Here is a 24919-nt window from a genome sequence, read left to right as displayed (position 1 = left end):
GCTACAGCTGCTTCTTGCAGAAGGAGGAGTATGCATGTGCACATGTTTCTGCATATATGGAAAAGTGTTATCCACAAAACACAGACACTTGTTTATCACTTAGCTTTATTTCTAGATCAGGAATGCCAGGATATTTTTTAAATGACAGGTTCTATGGACTGAAAAGTTTGAAAATTCTGTTCAAATTTTGATTACTTTTACAAATAATTTTGCATTTTTAAAATTTCATATGTGATATTACATGCATGTTACTATTGCTGGTTTTTATCTTTCTTTTTAAGTTACTTTTGGCTATGGAAAATTAGCACAAACGTTTGCTTCTTTATCTAAGCATATGGTTTAACATATTATGATGTTTTTTTTTCTAAATCTAAATTTGGGGGATTATATATAATTTTGTTTGTTTGTGTATGTATCATATACATAGTCATACACATATGATTTAATAACAGACAACTTCCAGGAGAAGCCAGTCTCTTCTCTGTAGTTGATAACAAATGGAAAGAAATCATGAATTTTGCAGCAGAGACTCCAAATGTTGTTAAGGCAACTACAACAAGTGGAATTTTTGAAATACTGCAGAGCAACAATGCATCACTAGAAAAAATACAGAAGGCTCTTGAGGTAAGTCAAAGAATCTCTAATGTCTGGCAAGGAATCATGAACTACAATGAATAACATTTTGTAAACAGGAAAAGGCAGGAAGCATAAACTAGTTTCAGCACTCTACACGTAGCATTCTGTTGTTGTAGGAACTATAGTTTTATTCCTCTTGCAAAGAGAAATGGGTAGGAACTGAGATGCACTTTTAATACTGTGGCCTCTTTTTCTTAGGACATGCCCATAGACAAATTTATTATACACACATACAAACCTGTTAATCTGCCTGTCTTTTTAGGATTGGCAATTGCTTTCAGAGTAAAATACCAAAAAATACAAATAAGAGCACAATACTGTAAATAACACAATGATATAATTGTTAACATATTAAATATTAAATGTTTGCCAGAAGAATTAACTAGTTTAACTTAAATTAGCTTCTGATTATATTTTATCTTGAAATCACTAATTCCAAATTGCATGAGTACTTTTTAGAAATAAGAATACTATTATAAAATTCAGACATCTGTGAAATTCAAATAAACATTAGGCTTTAATTCATACATTCATAAAAATGATATGGGTCAGGGTATTCTGGATTTCACAAATTTTAGATTTCTAAAGTACTTCAGTGTTTCCAAATTAAATAATGATTCCATTTAATTTTTTATATTGCTATAAAAAAGTTAAGAACTAGTAGATGAATAACAATTCAATAACAATATGAAAAGTTATAGCTTACTGTGTCAACCAAAGAATTGTTAGTGGGTAAGGATGACATGTACTGCAGATACATGTTTGATATTGATATTGTATATAAAAAACCTACATTTTCAATTTGAGCAATGGTGTGCTGGAACTGGCTCATAATAGCTCATAAGAGCTGATTGTTAAAATTCACACAGGCATTTTGTGAGCTGTCTGAGAGTATAGTTATACAGTTAGTTGAACTATAATGGCTGACATGCTGACTAGCTGTTTGATGACTTGTGATATGGTGTGACTGTCCGCAATGGACCTGGACAGCTGGTTGTTAAATATTTGCCAGCACCTTATCTACAAAAATTACATAATTGTACTGACTTTTTTGAACTAGAAACTGCACTTAAGTAGTTCTGATAAAACTGAAGCCAGTGAAAAACAAATTCATTATAGAACGTATAATTTTATTTCACTTTACTATTTTTAATTTTTAAAAATCTACTTTCCAATTTTCTGTCAGGAGTATCTTGAAGTAAAACGTATGATTTTCCCAAGATTTTATTTTCTCAGCAATGCGGAACTCCTTGAAATAGTAGCTGAAAGTAAAAGTCCTGATGTTGTACAGGTAATGTTCAATATCAGATATATAACTGAGTTTAGCCATTTTAATGCAATCATATCTTTTTTAATTATGCTAATTACTATTAGATTTTATTGTCTTTCTAATATCTTAACTGGTGAACAAATAATATTTATCATTACTTTCTAATTCATCCATCAAATAAATAATATTTTACTTCATATCTGTGATACAGCCTCATCTTATGAAATGTTTTTCAAATGTGAGGAAGTTATATATCCGGCCGCAACATCAGACATCTCCAGTGGTTTTAATGATTAGATCTGCTGAAGGAGAGATTCTTCTAATACCAAAGTACAGTATGCTATTACTTTAAATTAATCAAATATAAGTCAAATGCAGTAAGAAAATGTTTTCACAGACATGCAAGCATTTTTTCAATTTTACAGTTCATTTTTGATTTCAAGAAAAAGAATTAATAAAATTCCAGTGTTATAAATAACATGTAAAGAAGAGTATAGTATACAATACCAAATTTGTTATAAATGAGTGATATGGATAGGAACTACCATGTTTCTCCGAAAATAAGACAGGGTCTTATTTTCTTTTGACCCCCCCCCCAAATTTTGCTTCGGCCTTATTATCGGGGGGACTTATTGGTTTGGGGTTGACGGGTGGCTGCTCTCTTGCGAGCGGGCGCCCGAAGAGCCAGGCACAGCCTCAGGGGCAAACATCTGCGTTGCGCTGTTGCAGCAGCACAACAAAGCCGCCATGAGCTGACCATGCTCATGAGCAGCCACCCAGCAACACCCCTTTCCAGCCAGGCAGAGCGCCACTCACCGACCCAGTAATATCCCAAAGGTGCTAAACCGCATGACACTCTGCCCGGCTGGAAAGAGAGATTGCACGAACACTTGTTCTGCCTCCAGCTAGCATGCCTCCCTGCCTCACCATGCCCAACTCTCCTTGCAGGGCTGGGCCAGGGCGGCGGCGCCCCGTTGCCGCCGCCATGCTCCGAGCATAACTGGCTTCCAAACTCTGGAGATCCGCTGCCGAGTCTTCCAGCAGCAGCCGCTCTGGGACTATGCTCTATGGTTGTGGGCTGGCTGCAGGAAGACTCTCTGTCTCACCAGAGTCTTCCAACAGTCAGCCCACAACCATAGAGTGTAGTCCCAGAGCGGCTGCAGGAAGACTATCTGTCCCACCAGAATCTTCCAACAGCCAGCCCACAACCATAAAGCGTAGTCCCAGAGCGGCTGCTGCCTAAAGACTCGGCAGCGGATCTCTGGAGTTTGGAAGCTGGTTATGCTCGGAGCATAGCAGTGGCAGCAGTGGGGTGGCGGTAACGCCCTGGCCCAGCCCTGCAGGGAGAGTTGGGCATGGTGAGGCAGGGAGGCAGGCGAGCTGGAGGCAGAACAAGTGCTCGCGCAACCTCTCTTTCCAGCCGGGCAGAGCACCATGCAGGTTAGCGCCTTTGGGATATTACTGGGTCGGTGAGTGGTGTTCTGCCCGGCTGGAAAGGGGCATTGCCAGGTGGCTCCTCATGAGAGCAGCTGCCCGGCAAGCCCCCGCTCCAGCTGGGCACAGTGCCACCCACCAACCTAGCGGTCAAGCAATGTGAGTGCCTTTGCCCCCCCTTCCGCAGCTCCTGCAGCTTTGCGCCTTTAGGATATCGCTAGGTTGGTGAGTGGTGCTCTGTCGGGTTGGAGGGGGGTTCTCCAGAGGGCTTATTATTGGGGGAGGGTGCATATTTTTGCCCACAGGAAAAATATGGCATGGTCTTATTATTAGGACATGTTGTAATTTCGGGGAAACACTTTATTTAAGATCATTCAATTAAATAACAAACTTCTGCCTATGTATTGTAAGCCACTTAATGACTTGTAGATTTTCTTGAGAATAACTCAGTGCTTGTGAAGGCCAATAATAATAATAATAATAATAATAATATATTTATTTCTTAGCCGCACCCTCTCCCGAAGGACTCGGGGCGGCGTACAACAAAACATACGAAATAAATATGTAAACAAAACAAACATAAAGCAAAAAACATATACTGAGACATACCCAAGGAGGAGGTCGATTGATAAAAACAATTAAAATACAGAATATAAAACCCCTAGAAATTAAATATAATTAAAATACCCAGTTAAAAACCCGTCAGGAGCGATATGGTTAGATCAAAGTTGAGCCAGGCCAGCTGCTTGGAATAGGTGGGTCTTAAGCTTAATACGGAAGGAGCGGAGGTCAGAGGTATTCCTAATATCCGGGGGGAGGTCATTCCACAGGGCTGGGCCCGCCACAGAGAAGGCTCTACTCCTAGGCGCCGCCCCATGACATTGTCTAGCGGACGGCACCTGGAGGAGCCCCTCTCTGTGCGAGCGAATTGGTCGCAGGGATGTATGGGGCAGAATACGATCCCGCAAGTAACTAGGTCCTAAGCCATGGAGCGCTTTAAAGATAGTTATCAAAACCTTGAAACGCACCCGATAGACCACAGGAAGCCAGTGCAGCTCGCGCAGGAGCGGTGTCACATGGGAGTACCTAGTACTCCCCATAATTACCCGCGCGGCTGCATTCTGGACCAACTGAAGCCTCCGGGTGCATTTCAAGGGAAGCCCCATGTAGAGAGCGTTACAGTAGTCCAAGCGAGACGTCACCAGCGCATGAGTGACTGTGCGCAAGGCATCCCGGTCCAGTAGGGGGCGCAATTGGCGCACCAGGCGAACCTGGTGGAACGCCCCCCTTGCCACGGCTGTCACATGGTCATCCATGGACAGCCGGGCATCCAGGAGGACGCCCAAATTGCGCGCCCGCTCCACGGGGGCAAGATGAATGCCCCCAATGGCCAATGATGGAATTAATTGGCTGAACCGGGGGGCTGGTACCCACAGCCACTCCGTCTTGGAAGGGTTGAGCTTGAGTCGGTTGTCATCCATCCAGATCCGTACGGCTTCCACACACCGGGACATCACTTCGATGGCCTCGTTGGGGTGGTTCGGGGTGGAAAAGTACAGCTGAGTATCATCAGCGTACAGATGGTATCCCACCCCGAAACCACGTATGATCTCACCCAGCGGCTTCATATATGTGTTGAACAGGAGTGGCGAGAGGACCGACCCCTGTGGCACCCCACAAGTAAGGGGGCGTAGGGTCGACCTCTCTTCTCCTGTCAACACACGCTGCGTCCGGTCAGAAAGGAAGGAGCCGAACCACCGCAAGACGGTGCCCCGGACCCCCAGCCCCTCGAGCCGGCGCAGCAGGATACCATGGTCGATGGTATCAAAAGCCGCCGAGAGGTCTAATAGGACCAGGATAGAGGAACAACCTCTGTCTCTGGCCCTCCAGAGATCATCCACCAACGCGACCAAGGCCGTCTCCGTGCTGTGACCGGGGCGGAAGCCGGACTGGCGCGGGTCTAGATAATCATTTTCCTCCAGATGTCGTGGGAACTGGTAGGCCACCACACTCTCTACAACCTTCGCCAAAAAGGGAAGGTTGGAGACAGGACGATAATTGGCTAGCTCCAAAGGGTCCAGGGAAGGCTTCTTGAGCAAGGGTCTCACTACCGCCTCTTTCAAGGCGGCCGGGAGGGACCCCTCGCCCAACGAAGCATTCACTAGGCCCAGGAGCCAGTCTCGTGTAACCTCCCAGGATGCCAGTACAAGCCAGGAGGGACACGGGTCCAATAAACATGTGGTGGGTCGCAGTCGTCCACGCAATCTGTCCAAATCCTCGATGGCAACCAAGTCAAACTCCTCCCAGATCGAAACCTCAAGACTCGCCGTAGGCGTCTCCACTGGACCACTGACTGGAACCCAGTCTCTCCGGATTTGAGCGATTTTATCCTGCAGATATTTACCAAATTCCTCTGCCCTGCCCTGTAAAGGGGCCTCCCGCGGCCTCTGAAACAAGAGGGAGCGGGACACCTGAAACAGGGCGGCAGGGCGGTTCTCCGCGGACGCAATGAGAGTGGCACAATATTGACGTTTGGCCGCTCTCAATGCCACAAGGTACGTCCTTAAATGGGCTCGTACCTGTGTTCGATCAAATTCGGAGCGAGAGGATCTCCAACGACTCTCTAGACGTCTCTTGCAGCATTTCATCACCCTCAGCTCCTCGGTAAACCAAGGGGCTAGGGTGGATCGTTGCCGCCGGAGAGGCCGCAAAGGCGCCATCCGGTTCAAGGCCCCGGTAGTTGCATTATTCCACGCAACCACCAGGTCCCCTACCCGGGGGCGGGTCAAGGTTACAGGAGGTGGCCCAAGCTCCGTCTGGAACCTATCAGGTTCCATCAGGCGCCTGGGGCGGAACCATCTGGAACTTTCCGGTTCCGCCTCCCCGCGGCGGGAGGTAGCACCAGGGAAGTCAAGACGAAGGAGTGAGTGATCTGACCATGACAGGGGAGTGATGGTTAAGTCCCCTCCTCCCAGATCACTCAGCCACTGGCCAGAGACAAAAACAAGGTCCAGAGTGTGTCCTCCCTCGTGTGTTGGGCCCTGAATCATTTGAGTCAGGTCCATGGCTGTCATGGAAGCCATGAACTCCCGAACCCCCTCCGATGCTTCTCCCACCGACGGCAGGTTAAAATCCCCCATCACTAAAAGTTTGGGGGTCTCAACCGCCACCGATGCGATCAGCTCGAGTAGTTCAGGCAGGGCCGCTGATGTATAGCGAGGAGCCAGGTATACTATCAGCAGGCCCAACTGTCTCCCAGGCCCCCATTTCACAACCAGGGCTTCACATCCGGACGTCTGTGGCACAGTAGACTCCCTCGGCTCTAAGTCCTCCCGAATAATTGCTGCCACCCCGCCGCCCCTTCCCTGGGCCCGGGGCTGGTGAAATGCTCGGTATCCTGGTGGGCACATTTCCACGAGGGGAAGACCTCCCTCGTGGCCCAACCAGGTCCAATAGCCCAATAGCTAAAGAACCAACAATGGGTGATTTTACATTGTTGTGAACAGATAATAACAGTAAATGTAATTTATATACCACCTAATTCGCTGGAACTCTGGGCAATTTACAATTGTTAAAAGATTTAAAAACAAAGAACTATAAAAAAGCACAAGATGAAAGAATAATGATGGCCAAAAAAAAAAAAAAAGACCTGAGTGAACAGCCAGATTTTTAAGGCACTTTCAGATCTTCAAGGCCCTTTGAAATACCCATAGGGTGGAAGCTCTTCAAATTTTGTGGAGGAATCTCATTCCAAAGGGCCAATAACTTTTAAAAAATGAAGTAGGTAGAAAAGGGTAGTATGTAAAGGGGGGGGGGGAATCTTGCATGCAGAAGAATCTCACATGCTTCCATCATAAACAATTAACAATTAACCAACTTTCAAGCATTTTAAGCTTTAATTCTCATGCACAGTGCCACACTCAAAACTCACTCCTTCCTTTCTTCCGCCACTTCCCTTAAGATAAATTTGCATTTATCTTCCTGCTCAGAACACAGAGAAGACATGAGGAAAGAACAAATGATAAAAAAGGGAAAGAGTGCTTGCTTTTACATGCTGTGTGTGCTAACCTTTGAAGGTGAATCTCCAACCATGTAGCTAGTGTTTTGTTTTCAAATGGTTGATACTGGCCATTGGAAGGTGTATTTTTATTAATGTATAGAAATATGAATCATTAAAATGTGTCTTTATTCCTAAAACTGAATTTTAAAATTCTGTTTCATAGAGGTGTCCGTATTAGAGGTTCTGTCGAACAATGGCTTAAAAATGTTGAGAATACCATGTGCAATATGGTAAGAAAGTAAGTATATGTTAATCATAAGGAAAGCTACCAATATAACTATTACAAAAAAAAAATTCATCCGTTTTTAAAAAAATTGATATGCAGGTTGTTCAAAACAAACTCATCTTTAAAGCATTTATTGGCAATTGAGAGTAATCATGATCATTCCGGTGAAGAACCAAATTGAAGGGCTGAATAATTTTACAGGTCCCCACCCTGGGACCGGAATATATTAAGGAGATCAGAGTGCTCTTCACTTTGTGCTATTGGTTGCAATTCGTTGTCATCATCAAATATTAATATTAATGTTGTAAGGGAATTACATATTATGAGCAATATATCCCTGTCTCTTGAAAAATATACACAATTTTATTATCAATAATCTTCCTTTAAATAATCTGGAGATGACTTAGTAACTTGTAAAAAGTAATTTTTTCAAAGATTTCATGTTTTTTCTGACTATATAATATACTTTAAGGTTTATAGAATTTGGAATTACAGAGTGGAATCAAATGGAATTTAAAGAATGGTTTTTTACCCACCCAGGACAGGTGATATTGATTGTGGTAAGCAAAATAGAATACTATTTAACTATATTAACGATACATTTACTTGGTTGGAAAATGTGTGGCTCTATAAATGTTTTAAATTAATAAATAAAATTAAAGCTAGACAACTTTAGCAAAAATCTACAGGCTTGCCAGGATCTAGCCCTCAGCATCTGAATCTACCCCCATCTACTCTTGTTGTCTGCCTGGTCACCCTTAAATGATTGATTGTGTGCTGTTTGTGGGATGACAACTTGATGAACTAAGATCCTCAGGTTGGAGTCAGAGAAAACCATAACAATGTTCCAGAAAAATTGGAAGAAAAATGAGTTATAACATCTGTAAGAATATTTTAAAAAATAAGACCGTAAGTATAGATGATGTAACTGGAGAAATAATAATATATGCATGTGGATTGCTTGGGAGTGACTATATAACATGTAAGTAAAAACTGTCTCTGTGCCTAAGGAAAGAATGCTGGTATTACCGTGTTTCCCTGAAAATACGACAGGGTCTTATATTTTTTTGACCCACAAAATATGGCTTTGGGCTTATTAAAGGGGAGGGCTTATTGTTTTTGGGTTGCCGGGCAGCTGCTCCCTTGCAACTGGGCTCCCAAAGAGCCGGGCATAGCCTTAGGGTCGAATGGCTGTGTTGCGCTGTCGCAGCAGCAGCTCAGCAGTCATGAGGTGACCACACTCGCGAGCAGCCGCTCGGCAATCCCCCTTTCCAGCCAGGCACAACGCCACTGACCGACCTAGCGGTACCTGGAAGGCACCAAGCAATGCGAGCACCTGTTTGCCACTCTCCGCCTCCCGCGGCTCGACACCTTCGGAATGCCCCTAGGTGAGTGAATGGGGCTCTGTATGGCTGAAGAGGGGGGTTGTGCGAGCGGCTTTTCCGCTCCCCGCTTGCGTGACTCACAGGCTCATGATGCCCTTGGCTAACTCTACAGTACCTGCAGAGCCAGGGCATCTCCGCTGCTGGCGCCGCCTGCCGCTTGGGTTTTTTTTGCGGCTTTGAAAGCATGGAGGACGGATGCTGCTCTGGGAGTATGCTCTATGGTAGCGTACAACCATAGAGCGTACTACCAGAGCGGCATCTGTCCTCCACTGCGACTTCCAAAGCAAGCGGCGGGCGGTGCCAGCAGTGGAGATGCCCTGGCATTCCGAAGGCGCCAAGCCGCAGGAGGCGGAGGGTGGCAAACAGGCGCTTGTGTTGCTTGGTGCCTTCCGGGTACCGCTAGGTCGGTCAGCGGCGCTGTGCCTGGCTGGAAAGGGGGGTCACCGGGTGGCTGCTCACGAGCATGGTCACCTCATTGCTGCTGTGTTGCTGCTGCGACAGCGCAACACAGCCATTCGACCCCGAGGCTGTGGCCAGCTCTTCAGGAGCCCGCTCGCAAGAGAGCAGCTGCCCAGCATCCCTCCCTCTTCAGCTGGACACAGCACCGCTGACCAACCTAGCGGTTCCCTGAAAGCACCAAGCAATGCAAGCGCCTTGGCCCCACCCTTATTCCTGTGGCTTGGTGCCTTTGGGATACCGCTAGGTCAATGAGCGGTGCTCTGCCTGGCCGGAGGGGGGGGGATTGTCCAGGGGGCTTATTTTCAGTGGGGGCTAATATTTTTGCCCATCCGAAATATGTGGCAAGGCTTTAGTTTCAGGACAGATCATATTTTTTAGAAAACACAGTACTCTCCTATATAGAGGGAGCGTGCAAGAATGAATGCAAACATTATTAAAGATTTAATTTGTTATGTGTGCTTGGAAGGATGGCATATAAACAATATTTCAAAAATGCAATGTGATTTTTTCCTGGTAAATGTGTGCAGACCAGATTTTTGTTTTTTAGCAGATTATTGAGAAACGTATGGATATGAAAAAGATTATTCTCATTTGTTGATTTAAAGAAAGTACACATTACAACATAGATATGAGCCAATTCAAGTTTCTGAGTAGCCTAGGAAACTCATGTAAAGAATATTGCCAAGGTGGAATTCCAGGTGTCCAATATATAAATGATTGCTATTAGGACCACCCATTTTAAAGAGGCTTGCAATTAATGTACCAACCACAACTCCAGGTTGTGGACTTGCTGTTCCAGGAGGAGTTTAACCCTACCGAGATTAAGTACAGGAGTTAACAAACAACCAGATGTAGTTGTCTGGGGAGTAACTAGTTCTTCTGCCTTATAAGGATTCAACTTGTTTCTTCCTATCCTATTTTGCTCCACATTTGAAATACTTGTTTTTGTTCCTTCTATTCGTAGGACAATTGATTTATTTTCCTTTCCTCAAGTTTGGTTTAGAGAATAAGGGAAATACATTCTAATGTGACTTGCCTTCCCTTAGTCTAATGTGAATACTCTGAAAGATGTTTAAATACTCTCCTGTCTCAAGAATTACATTATTTACAAGTAAATACAAGTAAATAATTTAAAAAGTTATTGTTACTAATATAGTATTTCACTTTTAGAGTCACATAAAGTTTTCTCAGGAATGTGAAGCAGCTATGTTGAGTTCTAATTCAAAAAAGGAGATGATAGAAGACCTGGATGATCTGATCAACGTTCTAGAGCAACTTACAGAGATAGCATCAGATATTCTTCCCTACCACAAGCAAAGCACTTTAGAAGCTTTGATTTCTTTATCCATCCATAATAGAGATATATTAAATTTATTGATAGATCAAGATATTGGCATTAAAGATTTTGAATGGACAAGGTATAGTTTAAGAATTTTTCTTAAATGCTAAGATATATTTAAGAATAATTATTTTAAATAAACCAAAATGTAAATGTAATATGCAAAGCAGATATTTAATTTCAGATGCAATATTATTTCATTCCTTATTATTTGTGTTCATAAATTGACTTCATGCATTTTACCCAGGAGATCCGACTAGATATACAGAATTCACTGCCTTAGTCACCTTTAGCTGAATTACTATAACATATTCTATGTATGCCTTCTCTTGAAGACCACTTGGGAGTTACAACTGTGTGATACTTCTATTTATGTTCCCTAAATTTTCATGCTGGAATCTTATCCTTTAAAAGTGTAGACATTTTGTTAGCAATTTTGTTGAAGCAGTTTTGGTTTCTTTTTAGTGAGGTGGGATCTATGTTTCTTTTTTTTATTAAACAATTTTTATTTGTTTTTGAACAAGGACAAACAAACATAAAAATAAAAAATAAAAAACCATCTTCCATTGCAAATTGTAGAAAGTGTGTCAGTTGATTACAGTATTTCCATGCATTTCTTCCATAGTCATCACCTACTTTTCATATCAAATCGCATATTTTAAATTCACCTATATTCATATATATCACAATTATTATATCTCAACCTTAATTTGACTATAATTGTTTTTACAATATTTTATATATAATATTCAAAATCTAGAATAGGATTATATGATAACATTCTATTAAATCTTCCTAAGATCATCCAATCACAATACATCTTTATAACATATTATAAAGCTTATTATAGAGCTTTTAAACCTCCTCTCATAATCTCCATGTGTTGTTTATATAAAATTTCATATTATCATACTAATATATCTATATGTATTGTTATCATTATTAATCATTATTTAACTATAGTTATTGTCACTTCATTTTATACATACTACTGGAAAATTAAATTTAGCTTAGTTTTTATTATACATTTTCATTGCATCAACCTGTATCTTTCCAATAATAGTACGGTCTTATATCTCTTGCCATTTGTAGTATTAATGTTCTAGTTACTTTCTTAATAAATCTTGTATAAACTTATCTTGGCAACAGGTTGTTCCTTTCGTATCTCATAAAAGCTTGAAACCCAACATCTGTTCTTTTCATCAGCTTATCTTTGGTTATCGCTAGTGTTTCTGTCAAGATTTCTCTCCTTATCTCCGTCAATTTTTCTCTCTTTTCTTCTTCTGTGCTTTGAAGTCTGGGGTAGAGTTCCAATCCATCTATCTCCCCTTTCCATATTCCGCTCTTGCCATTACCAACCATGCTCAATTTGTTGTCGGTATCCACAGTTTTCTTATCTCTTTGCTCATTTTTTCTTCCATCTTTTGAAATCTGTCCTCCACTTTCTTCATTTGGTAAACATCCTCAGTTTCTCCATCAGATTTTTCTGTTTTGTATTCCATATTCTCCAATCTCCTTTCAATTCTCTCTGTCACAACTAATAGATTTTGAATTTCAAACATAATCATTTGCAATGTTACAGTTTCTTTTTCCTGCTGAGCCACTCTTTCAATTTTGCAGACACTGACACTATAGGGTTCAAGGCTATTTTAATAAACTTCAAACAGGTTCATTTATTATCTTTCAAGTCAAAATGTTGTCGTCCCTCCAGTAGCTAGTGATAGAACTCCCAAAAGGCACCTGTATAAACAACTTGTGGTCTTCCTACTATCACTGTCGGTAAACAAACTGAAATCTCAAGTGATCAAAGAGAAAGAACAAAAAACAATGTATCCAGCCTCCAGCCTCTAAGTAGCAGAGTAACTGCTTTTCCTCCTGTTGTTACAACCCTCTTTATAATCCTTCTTATTATCTTCTTTATATTCCAATCTTAAGAAAGAAAAAAACCCTTAAATGGAGATCAAAAACAATCCAATCAATCCAATCAAACATTATAAAAAAAGAAGGAGAATTTTAATCCATAGGTGTAAGCAAAAGTGAAAAAAGAAGAAAACAATGAATCCATTCAGCTTAAAAAAATAGGGAGCCCCTGCAAAAATTCCATCCGTAAAAAAAAAAAAATAGAAACAGGATAACACACTAAGTTCAATGCAGATCAGTCTCGCCGCCTACAGTCTTCTGTCTTCAATCTTAACTTTTTTTTTTCTTGGGTAGTCTCTTCCTCTAATAATAAAATTTCCTCACCAATTCGACACACTTTCTCTTTCCACTTTCTTCCCGTTCTGGAGCTGTCCCAACTTCAGCAGCTTCATTAGCTGTGTTTCTGTTGCTGGAAGAAAAGGCTATTCCTGGATCTTTCAGGGACTTTGTGGTGTCCCTGAGATCAGCAGGAGGTGCCCTTCTCAATCACCGTCCCTATGGGACAGGTTAGGTCCAAATGGACCATCCAGTGGCAGAAATTTGACTGCGATATTGGAGCACCAAGATCGCATGTCATGCCGTCGCTCTCCCCTGGGATCTATGTTTCTTAATATGATCTCTTTAGTGATACTTTCAAATGTTGTCTCCATAACTGAGGTTAAGCTAACTAACCTTTTCTTGTTCTGTGACCGTTTAAAAACAATCTAGTCACATTGCCTACTTTCCAGTCCTTGAGAACAGATGCACTTGATATGGAACAAGTGGAAATGAAGACTTTTTTCCCTTTCTCTCTGAAAGTACTAAGAACCTCTTATTTCTTACTATTTTTAGCATAACTGTAACTTACCATAAACCATCCTGGCATTTTCCACTGGCATGAAAAAACAAAGAGCAATTCAATAGCATACAACTGCATTGCCTTTTCCAACAGATCATTTTTGTAAAAAAAATTGGCTTATGTTGACATTTGAATTTAAATGTTTCACATAAATAAGACATTTGAAGTAGTGTATTATGCATAAAAGCTTACTTTTATCTTGAGGTGAACTCATGCCAGTGCAGGATATTTATACTTGAACAGAATGTCCACATCACTGAAATAAAAGCCTGATTTTAGATACTTTTAGATACTTCATTGTACTCTTTTCTTAGAGTTTGTCCTTGCTTGTTTTCCTCTGTGCTCACCTAGTTCATATGCAAAATGCATGATGTGACGTGTTTTCTTCTTCAGACATGAATTACAAAGTCTGATACCATTTAAGAGTGAGAGGGAATTAGTGGCCAAGATCATCCAGCTGGTTTTCATGCCTATGGAAGGCTTAGAACCTGGGAGTCAGAATAACAGAATAGGGAGGGGCCTTGGAGGTCTTCTAGTCCAACCTCCTCCTCAGGCAGAAAGCCAATCCTATACCATGTAAGACAAGTGATTTTCCAATCTCTTCTTAAAAACTTCCAGGGTTAGAGCATTCACAATTTCTGACGGCAAGTTGTTTTGCTGATTAACTGTCAGGAAATTTCTCCTTAGTTCTGGGTTGCTTCTCTCCTTGATTAGTTTCCATCCATTGCTTCTTGTCATGACTTCAGAGGCTTGGGAGAATAATGAAGACATTCCCATTCCTGATCTTGTATTTCAACCTTTATAACACACCAGTTCCCAGATACCTCATTTTCTAAACTTTTAACATAACTTTGTATTTAATGGATTTTTGGATTGCTTTTTGTACACTGAAAAATTCAATTCTTACAACACTGAATTTTTATACCTGCATAATCGATACCTATAACATTTGATAATCCATATGAGTCATTAACTGCTATGTAAACATGTTTTATTTAGGCAATTGCGTTACAAATGGCATGATTGCAAGCTGTGCACAGTTATTCAAGGTTATGCTTCCTTTGAATACGGTTATGAATATTTAGGCTGCTCTCCACGATTGATTATCACGCCTCTTACTGATCAATGTTGGTTAACCATTACTGGAGCACTACAATTAAATCTAGGATGCTGTCTTGCTGGGCCAGCTGGTACAGGAAAAACAGAGACAGTTAAAGATCTGTCAAAAGTAAGTGCTATATTCTATATCAAGATACGCTTTTTGCAAAATGTATACTATGTTTTATACAAAATTCATAGCCAATACATATTTCAGGACAACACAGTTCTGCCACACCTTATAAGTCCCACATAGTCAAACACTCTTCTTTCTGTTTCTTAGCATATGCGCTATCTTCTCTTGCTTTAATAAGCAGTCCTCAAGTTACTGCGCTATCTTCTCTTGCTTTAATAAGCAGTCCTCAAGTGACTGTGATTGATCCACTTAATGGAACAAATTTTTCATAGCAATGGTAAAAAGAGGAAATGAATTTGTTTAGGGAAAACATACATGCAGCACTCAGGAAGATCCCTTTCCCTAATTTCCCTAATGTCAAGGCCCCATCGGAGCCTGAGTCTGAGGAAGAGGGTGAGTTGGAGACGGGGCCGACGGAGGAGGATGGTGTCGCCTCTCTGACCCCAGAGGAACAACTGGGGGAGCAGGGAAAGGCAGTCCCGGATCCCTTGGAATGTTCCCTCTAATTTTTTTTCAATGTGAGCAGAAAAGTATAGTGTTTGAGCGGCACATTTTCATGCCTGAGCACCTGAATTTTTTTCACAGATGTCACCTAAGGCAACAACAAAATCAGTATTATTTGAAACTCAACGTTATGTTTCTTCAAGGTACCCGCTTAATTAAAAGTGTTATATAATATCAGTATCACTTAACAATGCTCCTGCTTAGCAACCAAAATGTTGGCTCAGAAACTCTAGCATTGAAGTGTGCAAGTCTTAAAGCTGTCAAGTTACAAGACCCTTGCACCCCTAACCCTTTAGAACCCCCCCCCAGGGGTCTTCAAACCTGACAGCTTTAAGACTTGTGGACTTCAATTCCCAGAATTCCTCCTCCAGTCATGTTGCAGCAACGTCATCTGCATGGATCTGCTCCATCTTTGGTTTCTTCATCGTGGGCAGGGCTGCAGCTGAAGATGCCGACGAGCCCCCGCCTCTAACAGCACTACCACATTTGCTGCCTGGCGCTGCAGCTGAGGTGAAGCCAGCAAAGCTCCCGCTGGCGCCCCCACCCATGGCAGTGGCGCCTCCCCCTCTGCTCGGAGCACCTGAGCTGGGCCCCGCGTTACCCCTGCTCCCTCCTCCTCCGCCGTGTTTTTGAGGAGCCATGAGGCCTTTTTTTCCCCTGCTCCCAACCCCCCGCAACCTTCCTACCGGCTCCCGCAGTCTCATGGCTCCTCAAAAGCACGGAGAAGGAGGGGGTAGGGGTGACGCGGCGCTCAGCTCAGGTGCTCTGAGCGGAGGGGGAGGCGCCGCTGCCACACGCGGGGATGCCGGCTGGAGCTTTGGTGGCTTCACCTCAGCCGCAGCGCCGGGTGGCAAATCCGGCAGTGCTGTTAGAGGAGGAGGAGGTGGCAGCAGTTATTCCGGTGGCGGCGGGGGCTTTGGGGCTTCACAACTACCGTCAGTCGCCCCGTGCTCATCAAAACAAGTCCAGGGAGGTCCTTTGCAGGCGGCCAGTTCTAGCCGCCCGCAAAGGACCTCCCCAGCTTCCGGAGCCTGTGGCAGTAGAAATCACTGCGCGACAGTTGAAAACTGCCGCGCAGCCGCGCACCTTAGAGGGAACATTGGTCCTTTGGGCCTTGGAGGGATGGCTAGTAACAGAGAGAGGCTGCAGGATGACCAAGTGAGGGAGGAGGAAAGGGAAAGAGACAGAGGAGCACAGGAATGACAGAGCTCTGGGAAGGAGCGATTGCCTCCCCCACCGATCCTCGAGCTCAGAGGATGGAGATCAGCACAGGGTGAATTGACGCCTCATCACAAGGCTCACCTGGGGAATAAGATTTAAAGAAATGCGCTTGTCGGGAAAAAACATTGCCTTTTCCCAGCTATGTTTGCAGTTGTTGACGTCTTGCCACCTTGTCTTACTGTGCTTAGCCTTGCTTTGCCTGGGTTCAACTTGCCTTGCTTTGCCTGGCCTGGCTGCGGGCAAGTACTCAGTGACACAGCTCTGCTTCAGGTTGTGCTGCAGCCTCTGTGCAACGAGGAGTCCCTGGAACTAAGTTTCCTGAACTGTGTTTGCTCTCAGAACTGGCTGCTTCTCTAGACTCACAGCAGCCAGGAACTAGTGGAGGTGTGTGTGTGTGTGTGTGTGTGTTTGAGCGTTGTTCTTGGACTTACAGTGAACTGTGGGAACTTTGGGGGGGGGAGTTGGAACAATAAAAGGGAGTTAAGCCTCCTTTCTGACTGTTGCTTTTGTGCCCAGCCCCAGGTCATCACACCTATGCACTAATTAGAAAGGCAGCTTTGGATACATTAGTGAGTTAACAGCACGGAGTTCCATGTGTTACCACTCTTGACTGAAACAGAATATTCACTGCTCACATTTCCACTCTTATACTCATTCTTCCCTTCACATATCTAATTCTTGCAATCAGAGCTGTTCAAGAGCATAAGGACTCTGCTCAGAGATATTACACAGATATCTTTTGTTTCAGACCTTGAGTGCTGAGCTTTGTGCAATACTGATTTACAAGCTGCTACCTAGATATTTATTTATTTGATTTTTGTAAGGCTGTCTAACTTTCAAAAATCATCTTTAATTATAACAATTGCATCTAGACCTATATATCACATCATAGTACTTTAAAGCACTCTCTGAGGAGCTTACAATGCCATCATATTGCCTGCAACAATCTGGGTCCTCCTTTTACTGACCTCGAAAGGTTGGAAGGCTGAGTCAAACTGCAATAGGTGAGGATCAAACTCCTGACTGTGAACAGAGTTAGCCTGCAAAACTGCATTCTAATCACTGTGCCACCATAGCTCTATACATAAGTTCATCCAATACATAAATTTAAAAAACACGATTAAAGCAACATGATTGCCTGAATAAAAATAGCACTTTCAGCCTTCAGAAAAATGACTGAACAGGGATTCTTCACATACCATCATCCAGGCCTGGAAACAGAGCCAAGTCTTTAGGAAATCCCAAAAGACTCCAGCCCTCATTTTTCTGGGGTACACTCCCCCTTTTATGATACTCAGATATCCAATAAGATGTGGATGTATGTGCCTTTTTCATTGATTATGTTTTATGCTCTCTTTTCTTATATCAGCGCTAGCTTTAACTTTTTGTCATAAAAATTCTTAGTTTTATTAGGTACTTTAATCTGAAAATTAACATATAAAGATGAATAATAAACTTTGTAAGACATTTTAGAAAATGCTTAAGAATGAGGTAAAACTGTCTTGAATAAATAAATAAATAATGCCCGTTTTCATTACAGGTGACCTTGAATATAAATTTTACTGACATCTTTTGGCCTTGTTAATCAGCTTGTTAATCAGCTATTTGAGCAGATCAGCAATTTTACTTTGTTAGACACTCTATATATATGATAGTAGAGTTTAATTTTTTATCTTGCAATGTTAATATTCAGCTAACAGGCTAAACAGAATTCACATGTGGAAATGAAATGAAATTGCTCTCATTCCCTACTGTGCATTTTCAATGAATTGACAGTTGGTTGCTAGTGAAAGATACTTTATTTTGCTATGGAGGATTTATAAAGCTATAAAAATAAACATGCAATTTTCATATTTAGACTAGAGATTAGCTTGAATCCATAGTTAATATAATAGTGATGGGAAACTTCATTGTCTCACGACATGTTGTTTAAATATACTTTATCTGATCTGCAAAAAAGTTAGGGTAATATTTATTTTTAATCCTGCATTTAGTATGTGGTTTCTTTTGAACCTTCAAAATATGCAGACATTTTAAATGTAGCTATCTTAGACAAGTAGCTATATGTAAGTTTAGGATTGCCAAAATATTCTTTATATTAGCTTAAGAACCAGAGTATCAAAAATTTATAATATATTACAAAATTTACATGTGTCCAAAGGTGAAAAGACATTGTCTAACTATCAGGCAGTCTGAATTAGCATAAATTCTTTTTCTTTGCTAAGGCATTCCATATACTGTATATATTCTATGTTTTTAAGAGCCTTTTTTGTTTCAAAATTGTATTTCAATTTTTAAATTTGAAAATGTAGATCACCTTTAGGAAAGGGGCAAAATAATGGAATGTGAGTGATAAATCTAAATCAAAAGTATATAATCTTATTTGATATTTAATGCTTATTTGATTACAATTCAGTTCCGTAGCACTTCTTCTGTTCAATATTGTATTTTTTACTTTTAGGCTTTGGGAAAATTCTGTCTTACATACAATTGTTCTGGAAATTTGGATGATAAGGTATGATAAACAATTTTATTTTAAGAAACAGTATAGAACATCGGTAGGCAAACCTTTGAGACAATGAGCATATTTGGAATTTGGAGAGCATGTTGTTAATATTGTCACATTTTGTGTGCCATGGCGGACTCGGGCTATCATAAAGTATACTTTTATTCCAAAAGCAAACTAGTGAGATGGTTATCTTCCATACCCTGACTTTCAATATGTCACCTACCATAATAGCTAATCTTTATCTTTTCATTTAAGTGGAAGGAGGGAGTTCCAAAGTACAACTATATCCACTCCTTGTTTAAATTCTTTAAATTATTATTTGAATATGACTACTTATATGTGCCATGGGCACTTTCCTGGCATGGTCTCTGGCATAGTCCCATTTAATAACCCTACGCTTCTATACTCTAGCAAGCTTCCCATAAAGGTAGTGAGAAATGACTTAGTGGTGTTGAGAAGATGAAAACCCTGAGCATACAAGGCTGGAGCAGTCAAGGCTAGTTGTAGGAGAAGAGCAGACTGAGCTGGAAAGGAGGAATAAAAGTGTCATCAGTTTGAAATCATTGCGTTGACACTAAAGACCCAAGTCCAGCTCCCCATGAATTCCTTTGACCTTTATCTAACAGTGGTGGGTTCTGGATCCCATCGCAACTGGTACACTGCAATGGGGCCGGACGTCCATCTTGGGCACACGCTGTCAGGGGAAAAAAAACACCCTGGAGAAAAATGAGGTTTATGGACCGGGCTGATTCCCTTCAGCATATCATTTAGATGTTAAGAAAAGAAATAAAAGTTTTTTGAAGTATATTCTAATTAATAAACAAACTTTAATATTAAAATAATAAAAGTAAATAAAACAGAAAGTTAACTAAATTGTTACATTTTGATAATAAAAGCTCCGTCTGCCAACTTGGCAGCCGGACAAAAGAACAAAGGAATAGTTCTGGAATGTGTGAAGCATGCGCAATAAATCACTTTCAGATAACATTTATGACCTGCGCAATAAAGCTTTCTTAGTTTAACTCTTGAGTGTCAGTTTCCAGTCAGTTCATGTCTAGCAAACTTTTTAACATCGTGACACACGCAAACTCACAGCACCACCCCAGCTGCTTGGCGAGGTCACGTAGGCGCCTTTGCTGTGCGCGCATGCGCAATTGGCCCATTTCCCTCAAAAAGAGGTAAGGAATACAGGTGGGCCCAATGAAACACCGTTCCGGTACGATGGCCACTGCTCCCAGCTGCCACTGGTACGCCTGTACCGGGCCGTACCGCCCAGAACCCACCACTGTCTAGCACCAACTTGGCTTTACCATTACTTGACTAGATTTTTGTACAGAGGTAGTGATAATAAACTGTTCTGTGCTTTGAACTCAACGAATACTCTAGGTTTTTTGTGCTTGACACTAGTTTGCAAAGGACTAAAACCATGGAGGGTACAATATACCATTAGATGAGGACAATTATAGAACAGCTAACCAAGACAAGGTTACAAACGATGCTGGCAGAGGTCATGTCAATTTGAAGCAGAACCAAAGGCTCAGTGATGTGTGAAGTGGGCCAAAAGCTATTCAGACTCTGAGTGCAATCTTAGAGACAATGCAATGAACAATATTGGACAAAAAACAGGCTTCTAAAAAGGACTTACTATGTATAAAACTTTCATAAGTACATTTATAAGTATTACAAAGGCAAATGTAGCTGTTTTATTCTTGAGCTTGGTGATAAATTGTATGAGACTTTATTCCTCACTTGTTATGCTTTATTTTTCTTTATCTATATAAGGTAATGGGAAAATTGTTCTTTGGGCTTGTTCAATCTGGATCATGGTGTTGTTTTGATGAATTCAATCGGATTGATATAGAAGTCCTCTCTGCAATTGCTTCACATCTTCAGGCAATTAAGGCAGCTAAAGATAGCCTCAGTGTCAGGTATTTATTTGAAATTGCTGTGAGATTTTATTAATAATAATACTTTATGTTCAATGGTGTGTGCAGTTTTGGTCTGTGTTGTATCATTAATATAAGAAAGCTGTGAAAGAAATATTTCATCTTTACAATTCCTGCCTAGAGCTGGATAGATGTCTTCCAATGATCTAAAAAGGCAAGAGCACAAATGACAAGTACCTTAGTTTGAAGATTTCAAACTATATAACTTTATTACTATATATTGCATACCAGATCTTGGCCAATCAGGTTTTATAAAAAGATATCACGCATCAGAAAACACTGAATGAAAATCAAATAGGGTGGATTTGGCAATAGATCTTGTGTTCATGATCAAAACTTTGATATTGTACAGTTTAATTTTTTGAAATGTGCCAGTTAATTATAATTTTACTTTCATTTTTGCTTATTGTATTAAAAGGTTGTATTCTGACCTTATTACCTGGCTATCATAATTGGAATAATTTCTTTGTTGATTAGAATGTCACATAGAACTGATCAATGTCCTATATTTCCTCCTTATAATTTGATTCAGGAATTGCTGGCCTATTTTATTAGGCAATTGAAAGAATGTGGGATATTAAGATGACCAATGTCAAACATAAATTCTTTTGAATGCTGACATTCTTTGCTTATTAATAATTCCTACTCTTCTGAAACACTTTATATTGGTACATTATATGGATGTTTGTAAAAAATGGGTCCCAACATTTTTTTTAATATCTTTAATAATTGTTTCCAGAGAGATTTCTTTGGTTTGGTTTGGTTTGGTTTGGTTTGGTTTATTTGGATTTATATGCCGCCCTTCTCCAAAAGGACTCAGGGCGGCGTACAACATTAAAAAACACACATCCCAAAAGTTTAAAAAGATCCATATCCAAAAAAACAAGCTGAATTTTTTTTTAAAAAAACAATACATTTAAAATAAGTTAAAATTAAAATTAACAGGCCAGGCCGGCTTGCTGGAAAAGCCAACTTTTTAGGGCGCGTCGGAAGGACCAAAGGTCGGGGATTATGCGAAGCTCCGGGGGCAGCTCATTCCAGAGGGAAGGCGCTCCCACAGAGAAGGCTCCCCCCCTGGGGGTCACCAGCCGACACTGCCTGGCCGACAGCACCCTGAGATTGATACAAGCCATTATTTCTAAATGTCTATGTCAAATTAATGCAGATAGACACAAATTGGGAAAAATAAGCATGAATTTATGAGAAAAAATAAATAGTGTTAACACTAATGTTGCTGCAAGATTAATATATATTCTTAAAGTTTTTATGTTGGTAAGTTATTTTAAGCAATTGGATTCATTATACAATACAATACAATAGCAGAGTTGGAAGGGATCTTGGAGGTCTTCTAGTCCAACCCCCTGCCTAGGCAGGAAACCCTATACCATTTCAGACAAATGGCTATCCAACATCTTCTTAAAGACTTCCAGTGTTGGGGCATTCACTATTTCTGGAGGCAAGGTGTTCCACTGATAAATTGTTCTAACTGTCAGGAAATTCTCTACACTCTTTCTAGAGACTCCACATCTTTTCTACATTGTGGTGACCAAAACTGAATGCAGTATTCCAAGTGTGGCCTTACCAAGGCATTATAACATGGTATTAACACTTCACATGATCTTGATTCTATCCCTCTGTTGATGCAGCCTAGAACAGTATTGGCTTTTTTGGCAGCTGCTGCACACTGCTGGCTCATATTTAAATGGTTGTCCACTAGGACTCTAAGATCCCTTTCACAGTTACTACTGTTGAGCAAGGTACCACCTATACTGTACCTGTGCATTTCGTTTTTGTTGCCTAAATGTAGAACCTTATGTAGAACCTTACTCTAGAACCTTATGTAGAGCCTTACTCTAGAACCTTACTGTAGAACCTTATGGTGAACGTTCTTATGAAATGGAAACAATTTTGAGTTTCATATGAAGGTGGCGATTTTAACTTTCTTGATTTGTGCCATTGTACTTACTCTTTGACCTTGTGCTTCATGAAATTTAAATGATTAATTAAAAAACATTACAGACACAATTAGAATATTATTAATATCTTCTTTAATATCTTGGCCAGAACTTACTTCCCATTTTAAAAGATGTAAAATATACAAGGTGTACCAAAAGTCAGACCCCTATAGACAATTTATTATATAAATTACATTACATGTTTAATTGGTTGTCATTTTCATCTAAATACTTCCTTAGTCTTTTGATGTACATTAAGATCAGCCAACGTCGCAATGTGACAACGTGCAGTCTCGACTGTCCGAGACTGCCGTTGATACTTTTATCGCCACATGGTTCAAATGGACCTAAGCCGTCCCGAAGAGACGGTGAACAGGGAGACAAAGCTTGCTGGTTTCAGGGACATTGCAAAGTTCCTGATTGACCCAAGGGAAGCGCTCCAAGCTGGCGATAAACAGGCAGCCCCATGCTGACAAAGTCGGAGACGGCTCTAGAAAGAAGGCAACTGAAAGTGAGTCCATCTGGTGAGGCTTTTTTCTTTGAGAATGATTGCCCAAAGGAATTTTTTAAAAAAAAGATAAATTAGTCCTTTAAGCAAAGAATAAAGAGGTGGAATTTATCTTTATTGGACTGCCTTGGAAAGTTTGTATTTCTTTTTTTTTTTTCCTGTCAATGATGTTTTGTGGATTGAAGTGACTAACGCTTTTTGTTTCTCTTCGTAAGTGAACGAACTGTTTTTCTTCTCCTATTTTCTGCTGCCTTGTCTGTTGGCTGGAACTAAAACCTTTTTTATTCTAATAATTCTTCTTACTACTTCTCATTAATCTTCATTAAAGACTTTTAAAGATTATTGTTTTCCATAAGCTTGAGATAAATAGGAGAATAATTGAATCTGCCATTTGGTAGTTAGAACTTGGTTTTTTTTTCTTTTTGAAACAATGTATCATTTGCTCTCTCTGTCTCCGATTTCACTGACGCTGTAATGGAGAGCTTTGCAGCTTATCTGTGCAATTTGATAAGAAGCCAAGGGTACAGTTGTTTTTACAGGTGCCTTTTTTTTAAAACACTCTTGGCAAGGGAAGGAAATTCTTTTTTTCCCCTCCTTGCTTTTTTCTCATTTGGAAACATGTATCAATCTTCAGATGAGGAAACACTGAGTCTTCAAGATTTGTTGATTGAAATTCAAAAGTTATTGGAAAGATCTGAGAGATTTGATAAGAAGTTGACTAGACTACTATCTCCTACAATAAAGGAAGATGGAGTTGGAGTCCTAAAAAATAAAGGAATGAAGATGAAGAAGATAAGGATAAGATAACAGATGAATTTAATGACGGAGCAAACCTAGGTGAAAATGGAAAGAAGGGAATATGGAAAAGTGAATTTGATATGCAGGAACTCTATTCCTTTCTTCAAGATACAGAGGGGGGAAAAAGTGATGATGATGGAACTAAGAAGAGAAACTGTTTCAGAAATACGTTTAATCTAAGACATGCTAATTTTAATACCAGTTCAAGGGCAACAAATTTTTTTTTGAGATCTTTCAAGCAAAAAAGTGTGGAGAGAAGTTTATAAAAACCTTATAAAGGAATTAATAAGAAGATTGTCACAACAACTGACAAAAGAGACAAGATTCTTTTTTTACTGGAAAGATACAGGTTGATAATGAATGTTGATGATAAAAAATTTAATTAATTTTTGGTGATTAATAGGTAGGAACCTTAATATTTTATAGATTTTTTAGATTGTTTTTAAATGTTTATTCGTTAAAAATAATACATTACATTATATACATTATGACAATAACAATGAAATAATAAGTTTAATCAGTTAAAACAACTTGGATATAAATAGCAAATTGGGACCTGGGGGGGGGATTTTTTTTTTATGAATGTTAACAATAAACTTTTGTTTAGATTTTGTTATAAAAAATAAATTTTTCTTGGGTCTAATGAGAGGAGAGGTGACATAAACAGTAAATAACCC

The 24919-nt window shown here is 40.4% G+C and overlaps 1 protein-coding gene across 3 annotated transcripts in view; it reads left to right on the top strand.

The window, feature by feature from the left end:
* DNAH14 (dynein axonemal heavy chain 14) overlaps nt 1–24919 on the top strand; it is a 231631-nt gene that overhangs the window by 72504 nt on the left and 134208 nt on the right. For all 3 annotated transcript variants that reach the window (XM_081942264.1, XM_081942265.1, XM_081942263.1), the window contains exons 20-28: nt 453–624; nt 1823–1927; nt 2118–2236; nt 7564–7638; nt 8099–8186; nt 10641–10888; nt 14567–14795; nt 18988–19041; nt 20818–20963. In XM_081942264.1, coding sequence (XP_081798390.1) covers nt 453–624; nt 1823–1927; nt 2118–2236; nt 7564–7638; nt 8099–8186; nt 10641–10888; nt 14567–14795; nt 18988–19041; nt 20818–20963 — 1236 coding nt within the window. The remainder of the gene's footprint in view (nt 1–452; nt 625–1822; nt 1928–2117; nt 2237–7563; nt 7639–8098; nt 8187–10640; nt 10889–14566; nt 14796–18987; nt 19042–20817; nt 20964–24919) is intronic.

The sequence above is a fragment of the Natrix helvetica genome (assembly GCF_964273705.1).
Source record: "Natrix helvetica genome assembly, chromosome: 2".
Classification (NCBI taxonomy): domain Eukaryota; kingdom Metazoa; phylum Chordata; class Lepidosauria; order Squamata; family Natricidae; genus Natrix; species Natrix helvetica.
This window is presented reverse-complemented; position numbering and strand designations above follow the sequence as displayed.